Consider the following 12824-nt stretch of genomic DNA (forward strand, 5'->3'; position numbering starts at 1 on the left):
ATCACTATCATTGTCATAAATTAACATTATGGATGCTGAGCCCTTCTGAAAAATCAGGACTGGTATGTCTCAAGTTGGACATTGAAAACCTGAGGCACACAATATCAGAGGTCTTAATGAAGGTTATAGAATTAACCTCTCTGTGTCTCGTTCTACAGGTGTGTTGTGATGCCTAATAAGAAATGTGATCCAATGCTTATTGAAATGAATGAAAAGACTCTCACTGACTTCAGTGGGCCATGGACAAGGCTTTTGATGCTTAGGAAATGCTTTGAAATCCTCAAATTAACAGACCTGATCAATTGCCCAAGTTATACCAAAGAGCCAATCAATGGAAGTTTTGCATATGCTGCAACTTCAGGATTAGGCCCCTGAGTATGGCTGTTAAGAGGTTGAAAAAACAGATTTGCTACAGTTCCAGAAAGAATATCACTGACTGAAAACAACAGCAGTTATTGAATGGCTGGCACAAGATACTCACTTCCTTTCCCCCAGGAGTTTCTGCATGGTGGCATTTCTGTTTTTAAATTTAGCCACTACATTACCTGGCCAACTTTAAATAAGCATTCTGCTAGCATACAATATTCTTAAACTATTACATTTGAAAAGTGACTTTGTAGATTTATCAACACCCGTGTTTGCTTTCAGTTGAAAGCAGGATTTGGAACTAATGCTTCCCTGAAGCTATTATATCTTAAGGAACTGTGAAATACTTGTTGCTCTTTTAATTTTGTTATATAAAGTAATGTTAATGGTTATCATTTTGTTCAGCTCATAAACTGAATCTAGTATGTTTGAAACCTCAAAGCATTGTTCTAGTGTCAGCAGACAAGCTTCTCTATCCTTATTTTATCAGTTTTGCTATCTGTGCTATGCTGTATCATAATTTGGCTGTTCAGTTCCATGAAACTCCAGAGAAACAATCCTTCTCCACCTATGTAATACAGGATCTGTTTATAACTTACGATCTCCACCAGCTAAACTCTCTGCCGAAAAAGCTGCAAATTGTCTTAGTTCTCTTCTCTTGCACCTGCCCCTGTCTGTTTCCTCAGCTCAGATAAGAGAATGCACCATCAAAGAAAAACGTAAGTATTCTCCTTTTGTCTGAAGAATATTCAAAATGTTTTTTAAATATCTCCAATGTGCCCAAAACAATTATTCCTTGTACTGTATAGACAAAGTGCTTATCATAATGGGTGTCAGAAAGATAATCTTGGAAATCCAGAAAGAATATACATTGAATTTTAATGAAGTTCCGCAAATATATAATGTATCATGAGGGAAACAACTCTGCTTATAAGAAAAATTTATTAAAATATATTAAAGTATATCATAAAGCATATATGAAAAGGTACAGTTCATCAGGCAGGAGATGACAATGACTAAAATATAGCTGTGGATCCCATAAAATGTTTGTTATGCACTTAAAGGTGTATGTATCCTGTAATATAAACTCTGCACTGGTCTACACTTACCTGGAAATTCAACGGCAGTTGACGGGAATTACGCAAGCTACGCAGAGAAGCTTACGTAACTCCCGTTGATGCTGTGCTTCCCTTCTGCGTGCAGTCTTCACTGCACTGCGTCGACAGGAACTGTGTTCCCGACGATGCAGCGCTACGCTACTTGAGGGGGTGGTTTTACTCAGTTGACTTCCTGATCGATTGAGCGGGTCTATATTGACCGCTCAATCGATCCAGAAAGATCGATCTGGCAGTGGTGACTTTGCTGCCGTCAGTATAGACATACTCTCGGAAATTACACTGGAGTAGCTCCAATGACTTGTGTGGAGTTAAACTGATTTTTACCAACTGAGAACCTGTCCTTTATACATTTATCTTGAGTATCTATGGATTTTTTATCACTATAGTATCTATATGCTAGATACAAGAATTAAAAGAAGCATTATTATATTGTAACCAGGATCATTTTCATCCTTTTCCTAAGTTACGTTGTCTTTCTCAAGGATTATTTTGGGGTGGTGGCTGATGGAGATGTGTTCAGCTGTTTAGCAGTCTTCCTTGCTCTCTCCACAAGGAAGGAAGTATTGCGTTATAAGATGAATGCTAAAAGTTTCAAGCTCTTCTTGAACTCTGATGAAAGGAATCTCCACAGCCTAAGGTCCCAGCTAGAAGAAGTTGCAAAGAAATAAAATATTTATTTTAACCATGTGTATAATAGTTAGCCAGCCAACTGTTTCTAATAGTACTAGAAGAAAATTTAACAAATTCAATTATAGTAATGGACAAAATAATAAATTATTTATAAATAGATTTTAATGAACAGGTTATAAAATACAATATTCAGTACTAGTGTATTTGTGTAACTCTGATAATGCAGATATCCAGAACACTGCTCATAAAAGCAATCATAAAAATAATATACAAAAAAAAAAAAAAAAGATTACCTTGAGTACATGAAACACCATTTAGAATTGAAATTTGAGACTCTGCCCTCTCTCCGTCCCCTCCCCCCTCTTTCTGTCAGACACACACAGTAATAGTCCCTGCCATCTGCAGCTATATATTTTTCAAAAGTTTAACATTTTGGTTTTAGAAACTAAATGATGAGTAAAATGTCAAGTCACCCAGAAAATAATCATAGGCATGACAACCCAAATGTTAGCTCAGTTTATTTGTCTAGAAGATAATTCACAATAGAGTTGCACTCACCTGTTCTGGAGACATCACAAATAGAGTGCAGATAGGCAGAGGTACTGTAGGCTTTAGTTGGTAAATCTTCAAAGAGCTATGGAAGATTTCAGCAGTGTGACTCATATTGATTCTAATGAGAATCAATTATTTTCATTAATGACTGGGATAATGGAGTGGAGAGTATGCTTATAAAATTTGCGGATGAGAGGGGTTGCTAGCACTTTGGAGGACGGATTAAAATTAAAAATGACCTTCACAAATTGGAGAATTGGTCTGAAATCATCAAGATGAAATTTAACAAAGACAAGTGCAGAGTACAGTACTTGAGAAAGAAAAATCAAATGGACAACTACAAAATAAGGAATAATTGGCTAGGCAGAAATACTGCTGAAAAGGATCTAGGGGTTCTAGTGGATCACAAATTGAGTATGAGCCAACAATGTGATGTAGCTGAGAAAAAGGTTAATATCAGGCTGAGGTGTATTAACAGAAGTGTTGTACGTAATGCACGGGAAGTTGTTGTGCCACTCCATTCAGCACTGATGAGGCCTCTGCTGGAATACTGTGTCCAGTTCTGAGCACCACACATTAGGAAAAATGTGGACAAATTAGAGAGAGTCCAGAGGAGAGCAACAAAAATAATAGGTTTAGAAAACCTATGAGGAAAGGTTTAAAAAAACAGGTTTGTTTAGTCTTGAGAAAAGAAGACATGGTGGGGGGAGGAGACAGACCCAATAGCAGTCTTAAAATATATAAAAGACGCATAATCAATTGCCATGTCTGATGAAAGTAGGACAAGAAGTAATCAGCTTTATCGGCGCAAGAGAGATTTGGGATAGGTATTAGGGAAAACTTTCTAATTATGAGAGTAGTTAAGTTCTGAAATCACCTTCCAAGAGAGGTTATGGAATCCCCATCATGGGAGGTTTCTAAGAACAAGCTAGGGTGGCCAAATTGTGGCTTGTGAGCCGCATGTGGCTCTTTTACAATTAAAGTGCAGCTTGCGGAGCCCCCTATGTCACCTCCTCCCCCCCCCCCACGTTCCCCACCTACCAGACAAGCTCAGAGCTTCTGCCCTGCATCAGTGTGGTGGGGCTAGAGGATTCTGCCCAACGGCCAGAGAGGAATCTCAGGGGAGTCAGTAAATTTGACCCCCCTTGGGTTAGACAAACACCTGTCAGGGATGGTCCAGGTATACTTGGTCCTTGGTCAGCATCAGGGGCTGAATCAGATAACCTCTTCAGGTCCTTTCTAGCCTTACACTTCTATGAGTCTACTACACAAAATCTTTTAAAGTTTACTCTCTTAAAAGACAAACCCCAGATTACTTTTGGAGATGAGTAAATGTTATTTATGACAGAAAACAATCATGTAGGATCAACAGCAAAGCATATCTTGTCATGATTTTTGGCTTACATGAAATTCCGCTAAAAGGACTGTGGCCATCATTGATGCATGAGGATGATTACTGTAACTGGAAAAACTGATTCTCTTCTCCATTCAATAAAAATTAAAAGCCAGAACAGGTTATCACAGAGATGACATAAAGTGTGTGTCTCTCCTACACTCCACATTTTCAAATAATTTGAATTGTCATATCAATGATGTAACAACTATAACGTTAGAAATGTGTAGTGAGGAATTTCTACAAAGATATATTTCTCTAGCATTTCCACAATTTCCTTCTTAATTTTTTCCTTCTGTTCCTCCATCATTTTTTAGATACTATGTTGAAAATGATAAGACGTTAGATAGACAATTGCTTAGCAGGATGCGGAATAAAGCCTTTAGCTACAACATCATATTTTTTTAATTCAGAAACAGACCCTTAGCAATTAACATAACCTAAAGAAGTTGAATCTGGCCAGACCACAGAAAATGTTTATGATGTTGCAGGTGGAGCCAGGAAAGAACATTTGAAATTAATTAAAGTCTTTTGTAGTAAGAATTATAAAAGTTACATTAATATTGTGAGCTGTTCATTTCGGATCCAGGCTTCATTTTACCCCAGCTTTCCGGGACAGAATTCTTCTCTCACTGAATATGAGTTTTGCCCTAAGCTTCTCTTTCCTTTATGCTACAAAAAGAATGCAGATATCATATCATCTATCTATCTAATTTCTGATGTGCATATTTCATTGGTATTCAAGCACCTCAGTATCACATTTTCTGGAAGGCTTTTTAAGTTTATTTAAGACCTCTTTTTCTGGATGGGGACAGCTGGATGTAATTCAGAAATAATTTTTTTCTGTCAGGCTGCACTCAGCAACCTGTCTCTTTCAAAGGTAACCATTGTTATCATAACAAAGGTACTGCCAGTTTGCTTGACCCTGCGTGTTTCCATCTGCATATCCAATAGCATCTGTTTGAAAAGATCAGTTCCTTTATTGGGTCATATCTCACCAGCTCAGAGATTATTTTAATAACAAATCCCACGGAGTCTCTACCTTCAACCAGGGTATGAATCCCCACCCTTTAATATCCTTTGCCTTTATTGGTCATTGATTATCTTTAGCCCCTTTTCAGCCTTCACTAAAGTTCATGCTGCACAGGCTCTGAAAAGATTGTTCTTTTTGTGTTCTGCTTCAAAATTCTCAACCTGCTCTCAACTATATCTAGTCTTTGTTCCACTCCTCTCATTCTCTTATCTAGTCCATTAATCAGAGGACAGTTCCAGCTTTCCCTTCCAGTGAAGGGACAGTGTTCTTTACCTTACCAATTTTGTTTATTAAAAGCTTCCAACAATTCTTTGATGGCGGTGTTACTAGAGCTACTTTGGCAAAGAAGGGGATGCCGGGCCAGGGGAAAACAATATGGTACTTTTTCAGCTCCAGGTCAGCCTGGAGGGTGTGGTACAAAAAAGTGATGTTTCTCGATAGTTTAGTTTTGTGTCTGTCTTGCAGCAAATCTCTGTGCCCTTAGCTGTGTAATATAAGCAGTTAGCTGTTTGACTGGAGGAGCAGGGAAATTCCATACTATTAGTCTCACCAACTGAGGAGCAAATGCAGGATATGCCAGACTGTTCACTGATCATCAGAACTTTTTGAACGAACATTCTTTGGGTCACCTTCATCTCTTGTTTAAACAAGCACAGCTGCACTGAAGCTCCTTGGTTTCCACAGTTGTGTTTTTGTTTGTTTGTTTTTTAATATACTTTTCTTCTGCTATATATTATCTATATATTTATAAACAATGCTCACTTCTCTTTACTTTATAAACAAGGAGATCCTTACCAAGTGTTTCGATGCTCAATGTCTTGAGTGTTCTACCTTTAAATAACATAATTGTGATTTGCACTTCTAAAGAAATTAATAAGTAGAAAATAATATTTTTAAAGTTGTATATATTTAAAATTACAAAGGAGAATGATAATTAAAATTATTGAGGGAGATTTTTCAAAGGCACAAATGGGAGTTATGGTATTGAATTTCAAGGAAAGTTGGGTGCCTAACTGCCCTCTGTCCCATTGAAAATGCTCCTCAGTAATTTGAATTCTCATTCTCTTGTGTGATTCAAAATATATGCAACTTTCTTATGTACTTTTCTTATTAAAACAGAATATACCAAGGAATTACTGTACCACTGTGTTTCCTTTTTGGAGTATTGCTGCTTGGGAGATGTCTCCTGAAATAATTTGTAACTCTTGGGGTCACAACACATGAAGTTAGTCTAGACATTTTGAAGAGTGAAGATGTCTCTGTTGAATAATAAGAACCCATTTGTTTCAGCGTGATAGTTTTTGTTTGTATTAATTTTGTGCAAGGACATTTATGCTGACAGTCAGTATGCTAACTGTCTGAGGAATAAGTGAGTCAGACATTGTGGACTAGATTCCAGTTATTTGATGCAGAATAGGCTCCAATGTTAATCTCATTTCTTTTTCTCTTCTTAGGCTTTTTTTTTTTTTGCCAGTAATTTTTAAGCTAGAATAAAATGTTATGTGTATGTACTCACACCTGATCTAATGAACACCTAAGCGATGCAGTGTTTCCTAGAGCATAGGGCACTGGACTGAGATTCAGACCTGGGTTTACTTCTTGGCTCTGGCACTGGCCTGCTGAGTGAACATCAGCCAATCTCGTCCCCTCTCTGTGCCTCAGTTTCCCCATCTGTAAAATGGGGTTAATGGTACTGAACTCCTTTGAAAATCACTTTGAGAGCTACAGATGAAAAGCATTATATAAGAGTTAGGTATTATTAGGAGGAAGATTCTGATTTAAGTTATATACCACTGATCTCCATGAGGATACATGCAGTGCACTTCATAGCTAAAGTTTTTGATCTTTGAGAAGTAAAGAAATTATATTTTTGTCATGATTTTTATACAGGGAAAAGAACAAGAAAGATAATGTGCATGATGCATTTTTTTATGTATATTTATTTCAGGCCCTGCTTGATACACAAAATCTTTTGAGCGCTCAGATTACAAATTTTACTTTCAACCTGGGATTTTCAGGGAAATTTTACCACACAGGTAAGAATGAAAATCTAAAATCACTTTCATTTTGACTGGAAGTATCTTTGCATTGTAGGAGAAATAGAAAAGATATTAATGATGCAACTTTGTTATTAAATTAAATGGGATGATGGGCAACTGCACTCCTGTTCTGAATAGAGAGGAAAGCTTCCTTCACAAGAATATAACAAATAGAATGAAACCACTCTTCTTCATAGGCTGCCTCAGGGCATATAACATAATTGTGTGACTTACTGGGTCAAACTGTCTCCTGAAAGTTGGTTTACATTGACCAACCCTTGTGTTGAAGCAGTATTCTCCTTGAGAATATATCCTAGGTATATAAATACTTATTTGCAGTTTTCCCACATTGTATTAAATAAACTAGATCTACCTATGTAAATTATTCTGCACACATTTATACAGTGCCTTGGTGGATTAGACACAAAGTGATTCACGCTTAAGATGTTTTTAAAAGTATTAAGGATCTGTTCAGCTGTCAGTCATAACTTCAATTTACATGAAAAAGATTTAGGCATGGATATAGGTCAAATGTGGTGCATACATACAAAAATTTATACCTAAATACTCATCATATCTTCTGTTAAAAATGGTGATTTCCATGCACAGCCAGGTAAAGAATAACTTTAAAACATGGCTTTACATTTAAACTGGTTTGGCAAAGTAAGGGCTTTCTAAACCATTCATCACTGATAAGGTTTCAGATTCCACAAAGATTGTGGGATTGGTAAATAATGAATATGATAGGTCACTGACACAGAATTATATTGATTGCTCAGTAATCTTGATGCATGCAAACAACATGCATTTTAATGGGGCCAAAGGTAAAGTTATCTATCTATGAACAAAGAATGTAAGAAATACTTACAGGATCCTGGAAAGCAGTCACCTGAAAAAGATTTGGGGGTTGTTGTGGATGATCAGATGGACATGCACTCCCAGTGTGATGCTGTGGCCGAAAGGGCTAATGCGATCCTTGGATGTGTATACAAGGGAATATGGAGTAGAGAGGTTATTTTATCTTTGTATTGAGCACTGGTGTGTCTTCTGCTGGAATACTGTGTCCAGCTCTTGTATCCACAATTCAAGACAGATGTTGGTAAATAGAGAGGGTTCAGAGAAGAGCCATAAGAAGTATTAAAGGATTGGAAAACATGCCTTATAGTGATAACTCAAGGAGCTCATTTGGTTTAGCTTAAAGAAAAAGTTAAGGCTGACTTGATCACAGTTTAGAAGTACCTACATAGGGAACAAATATTTGATAGTGGACTCTTCAGTGAAAGGTATAACAAGGATCCAGTGGCTGGAAGTTGAAGCTAGACAAATTCAGACTGGAAGTAAAACATGCATTTTTAGCAGCCAAGTTAATTACCCATTGGAGCAACTTACAAAGGGTTGTGGGCTTTATGCATCACTGCACATTTTAAATCAAGTGTAGAAGTTTTTCACCAAGACATGCAGTTCAAACAGGAATTGTTTTGGGGGAAGTTCTAAGGTCTGTGTTGTGCAGGAAGTCACAATAGATTATCAGAATAGTCCCTTCTGGCCTTAGAAACTATGAATCTATGAATGCTCATGTTGGTGGCTACTTCAGAATAAGGGCCTGAACGTGAGCAGTACTGAGCACTTTGAATGAGAAGTCAAGTGTCTTCAATGCCTACCGACTCCAAGGAGTTTAGTCCTAAGGTCCCAGTCCTCCAAAGAAATTTGCAAGAGCAGGCCCCTATTCCCATACAGTCGCTTTGACATCTTTCATGATCAGAGCATAAGTTAGCAAAGGCAATTTACAGAAGAAGCCATTAAAAAGTAAACATTTCTAAGTAAACATTTGAGATCTATTAACACAGACTTGTTACATATATTTTCTATTCTAAGTATAAGGAAAAACTGTTGTAGTCTCTGACTTTCAATAACAATCACTTTATTCACCGTATTTGTATTTCATAATTACTTCTAGATTCTAGAAGGCTCAAATTTCTTCCAGTGATCAGTCAATATGCTCTATAGCCTGTAAAAGGCAAACTGTTTGTAAAACAGGTAGTAAACAGGAGTATATTCCCCATCACTCAATTTTCAAAATCCAAAATGGCCAACACAGAACACACATCCCATTTCAGAAAATTTTCCCCCGTGGATTAACATCATTATTAAGAAAGTAAATAATGTCCGTTTTCTTCAACAATATATAAAATATTGGTCTTAGAGTAGACTCATTGTGAGATAATGTGTAGAGATTCAGGTTTTAACCATTAAGCTTTTCTGTATTTTAGGATATATTTTACTGCAGTTGTCCTGTGTGTAACACGGTTAACAAAATTCCAGTGTGCTTGTCTGTGAAAAAGAAATATGGGGTAAAACAAAGCAAAACTTAATCTCTTACAATGTTCATGTTGTTATTAAATTTACTAAATAAATAAATAAATACAATTATACTATTATACCATTTAAATAAATAAATTGGATGCTTCCTTTATGAAACCTTACTCTTATCAAGTACATTTTAGAAGAATTTCTGTGGTTAAGATTTTTGAAAATGAGTCTCTATATTTAGTCACCTAAACAAGTGGCTTGATTTTCAAAAATGTTGAGCACTCAGCAAAGAGAGACAGCAGCAGCTGCAGGGTTTTCAGCACTTTTGAAAATCATGCCACATATTTAAGTGCCTAAATATGGGCCTACATTCCTAACATGTTTTTAATCCTTCTTTTATATAAGAAATAAAGAAAAATGTAAAATGTTGATGAGTGAACTCTTTGCTTATGGTACAACTCTCAAATTTGTCAGGTTTGACTGGGTAATATATCTATTCCAGGAAAGTGCTCAAAGCCTCCTGAAATATTTAAAACTCGATTGGGCAAAAACCTTAAAATATACTGTCTGGTACAAACCTGCAATGAGGAAGGAAGATGGTCAGTATGGCCTCTTCCATCTCAAATTTCCATGATTGCTAGGTGATAGTGTATTATAACTTACAGTTTCTTCTTGTTTATTTGTCAGTGTGGCACATGTAGTTCTGAGTAGAAAACACAATGATATCTTATGGACAAAATCTAAGGTCCTTAAGCAAGCAAAATTTCCCACTAACTACAATGAGAGTTTTGTTTGATTAAGGGCCACAGATTTTAGTCCCTCATATAACTAACCAATACAGTAGTCTGAATCATCAGTTTAAAAAAAAAAACTTTTACGCAAGCATAATAGAGCAGCTGTAGAAGTAAAAAGAAAGAAGGGATAAGGCACTAAATAGGGAGAAAGGCAATGTGTTACTCAGGGAAGCAGATGTTATATGCTGCCAGAAAAAAGAAACAATCATGCATGCAAAGTAGGACCAGATCAGGGACAGAGAGAGACAAAAGACAACACAAGATCATGTCATAGTTGAAGGATATTAATATGAAATCAAGGAAGTGAGGTGATATGTAGGAATGAGACTGAGAAATGCAAAATGATTGATTCAAAACTAAAGTAGGACATTATAAGACTAGATTGTGTCTGACTCTTCTGATGATTACATGGGGGAGGGGTGGGACAAGAACAATTGTCATCATTCTTTCTTGAGTGCATTGGTCCCTTCTAGCATTCCCCAAGGTCCTAGCCAGCCCAAAGGGAGGGAGGGAGACAGGAGAGGGAGTCTGAAGAGATCTGGCCCCCACCTGCTTCACGCCAGCCATCAGAACTGGCCAGCTGCAGAGGGACACAGCTACTTCATCTTCATGAGGCTGCACACAGTCTCTCCCAGACTTCTTCTGGGATAGCACAGCACCACATGCAGGTTTGTGGTACAAGCTGACCCATACTGTAAAATAATAAATAAGTAGATTTCTATGGAACTGGCTCAATGTTGGAGCATCCCTGAAATGACCATATTGTTAAAATCACAAAGCCAGTCTAAAGATCACAGACAGGTTGCTGCACCATTACATCTGACTGCCCCTATTTTTCCTTTCCAACATGATTCTCTAACTCAATTTCTCCAGATGTAGACAGAGTTAAACTTATGGAAAGAGCAAAGGAGTAAGTCATAAGTCATTGGAAGAAAGGAAAATTTGAAGGAGTTTAGAGAGGACAGAGGTTAGAGAAAGTATAACGTGACTGGTGCAGAAAGTAGAGTAGCCGAATGTTTTGTTTTGTTTGGGAGAGAAGTCAAATTAGTGAAGTAAAATAGTTCCAGAGGGGTAGCCGTGTTAGTCTGTATACAGCAAAAACAACGAGAGTTCTGTGGCACTTTAGAGACTAACAAATTTAATATTTGTAGACATAAGCTTTCGAGAGACTTCAGCTCTCTTCTTCAGATGCAGTAATACAGAAAATGGATATCTATAAGATGCCTCTGTGTTACCTATTTTCTGTATTACTGCATCTGAAGAAGAGAGCTGAAGTCTCTCGAAAGCTTATGTCTACAAATATTAAATGTGTTAGTCTTTAAAGTGCCACACAACTCTCATTTTTTTAGTGAAGTAAAAGAATAAGTCAATAAAATGAGTAATCACATTTGATGTGAAATGATCATGGCAACATGATGCATAGAGAAGCTGAAACAGGATTTTTAAATGTATGTGGTTTATGGAAAGAAGCAACAACAGGATAAGTAGGAAATTGACATGTTATGAGGTCAGTGAAACCACTATGAACAAGGTAAGAATTAGAAGGGAAAAGAAAGGAGCAAGGTGGTATAGGATCATTTGAATAGGCTGGTAGAAGAATACTTCAGAAATGTATATGTAACAAACAAGGGAAGGCAGGATTGATTGTAATGGGAGTTTTGTCTGAATAAGGCTTGTTAACACTGTCATTTATCTTCTTCATTACCCTATCTTTTTATAGGTCTGTTTTTAGCTGCTTTTTGTATTAGTTTCTATTGTTACTTGTGCAGTACATGAATGAGAGAATAGTCTTGTTGTATCATGCATTTTGGGGGTTCTAAAATCTTGTAGAGAGGAAGGTGTGCTTTTTCAAACTAAGTATTTGGGGAGAAGAAGGGGTTGTGTGTTCAGCTTTTAAAATCCTCATTTGACATCACTGTAAATACTTTTGATGTGTCAAACTTTACATTGCTAATGTTCATCTTGTTTTTCTTAATGATTTTAATAAGCCATAATAAACTTGGAGACATTGGTTTTGGGGAATATTTTTGCAGGAACTGAAGAGGAGGATGAAGGTGATGACTTGTTGTTGGGGTCTGTGGATGAGTTCTGGTGGTTTCCCCATATGTGGAGTCACATGCAGCCACATCTTTTCCATAATGAGTCGTCACTGGTGGAGCAGATGATTCTCAACAAAAAATTTGCCTTAGTAAGTACCATTTTTGCACTATGTATTCAATAGAACTGTGTGAGAATCAGAATTTGTTTTTCAGGAAATGCTGCAATTGCAAATTTTATTTTTATTCTGAGTCAGATTTTTTCAATCAAAAAATTGAAATTTCCAATGAAATTAAAATTTTCCAAAAAAAATTAATTTTGAGTTAATTGAAACCTTCAATTTTGATAAAATTGAAAACCGACTTTTTTATTTTTACATTATAATTATAATTTATAATATAATACAAAATAAAATAAATTTTGAAACAAAAGATGTTTTGAAATGAAAAATCAAAACATTCTATTCCAATAAGGTTGAAATGCTTCATTTTGATTCAGTTTTCTAAAACAGAATTTTGTCAACATCAGCACATTCTCTCAGAAAGTTTCAAA

General features: G+C 36.5%; 1 protein-coding gene across 1 annotated transcript in view; it reads left to right on the forward strand.

Moving 5' to 3' along the window:
• LOC137160227 (bifunctional heparan sulfate N-deacetylase/N-sulfotransferase 3) overlaps positions 1–12824 on the forward strand; it is a 127924-nt gene that overhangs the window by 50385 nt on the left and 64715 nt on the right. Inside the window, exons 4-5 of the mRNA XM_067558684.1 lie at positions 7041–7128; positions 12269–12423. Coding sequence (XP_067414785.1) covers positions 7041–7128; positions 12269–12423 — 243 coding nt within the window. The remainder of the gene's footprint in view (positions 1–7040; positions 7129–12268; positions 12424–12824) is intronic.

The sequence above is a fragment of the Emydura macquarii genome, unplaced genomic scaffold (assembly GCF_026122565.2).
Source record: "Emydura macquarii macquarii isolate MOO-44397 ecotype Brisbane River unplaced genomic scaffold, CSIRO-AGI_Emac_v2 contig_2171, whole genome shotgun sequence".
Classification (NCBI taxonomy): Eukaryota; Metazoa; Chordata; order Testudines; family Chelidae; genus Emydura; species Emydura macquarii.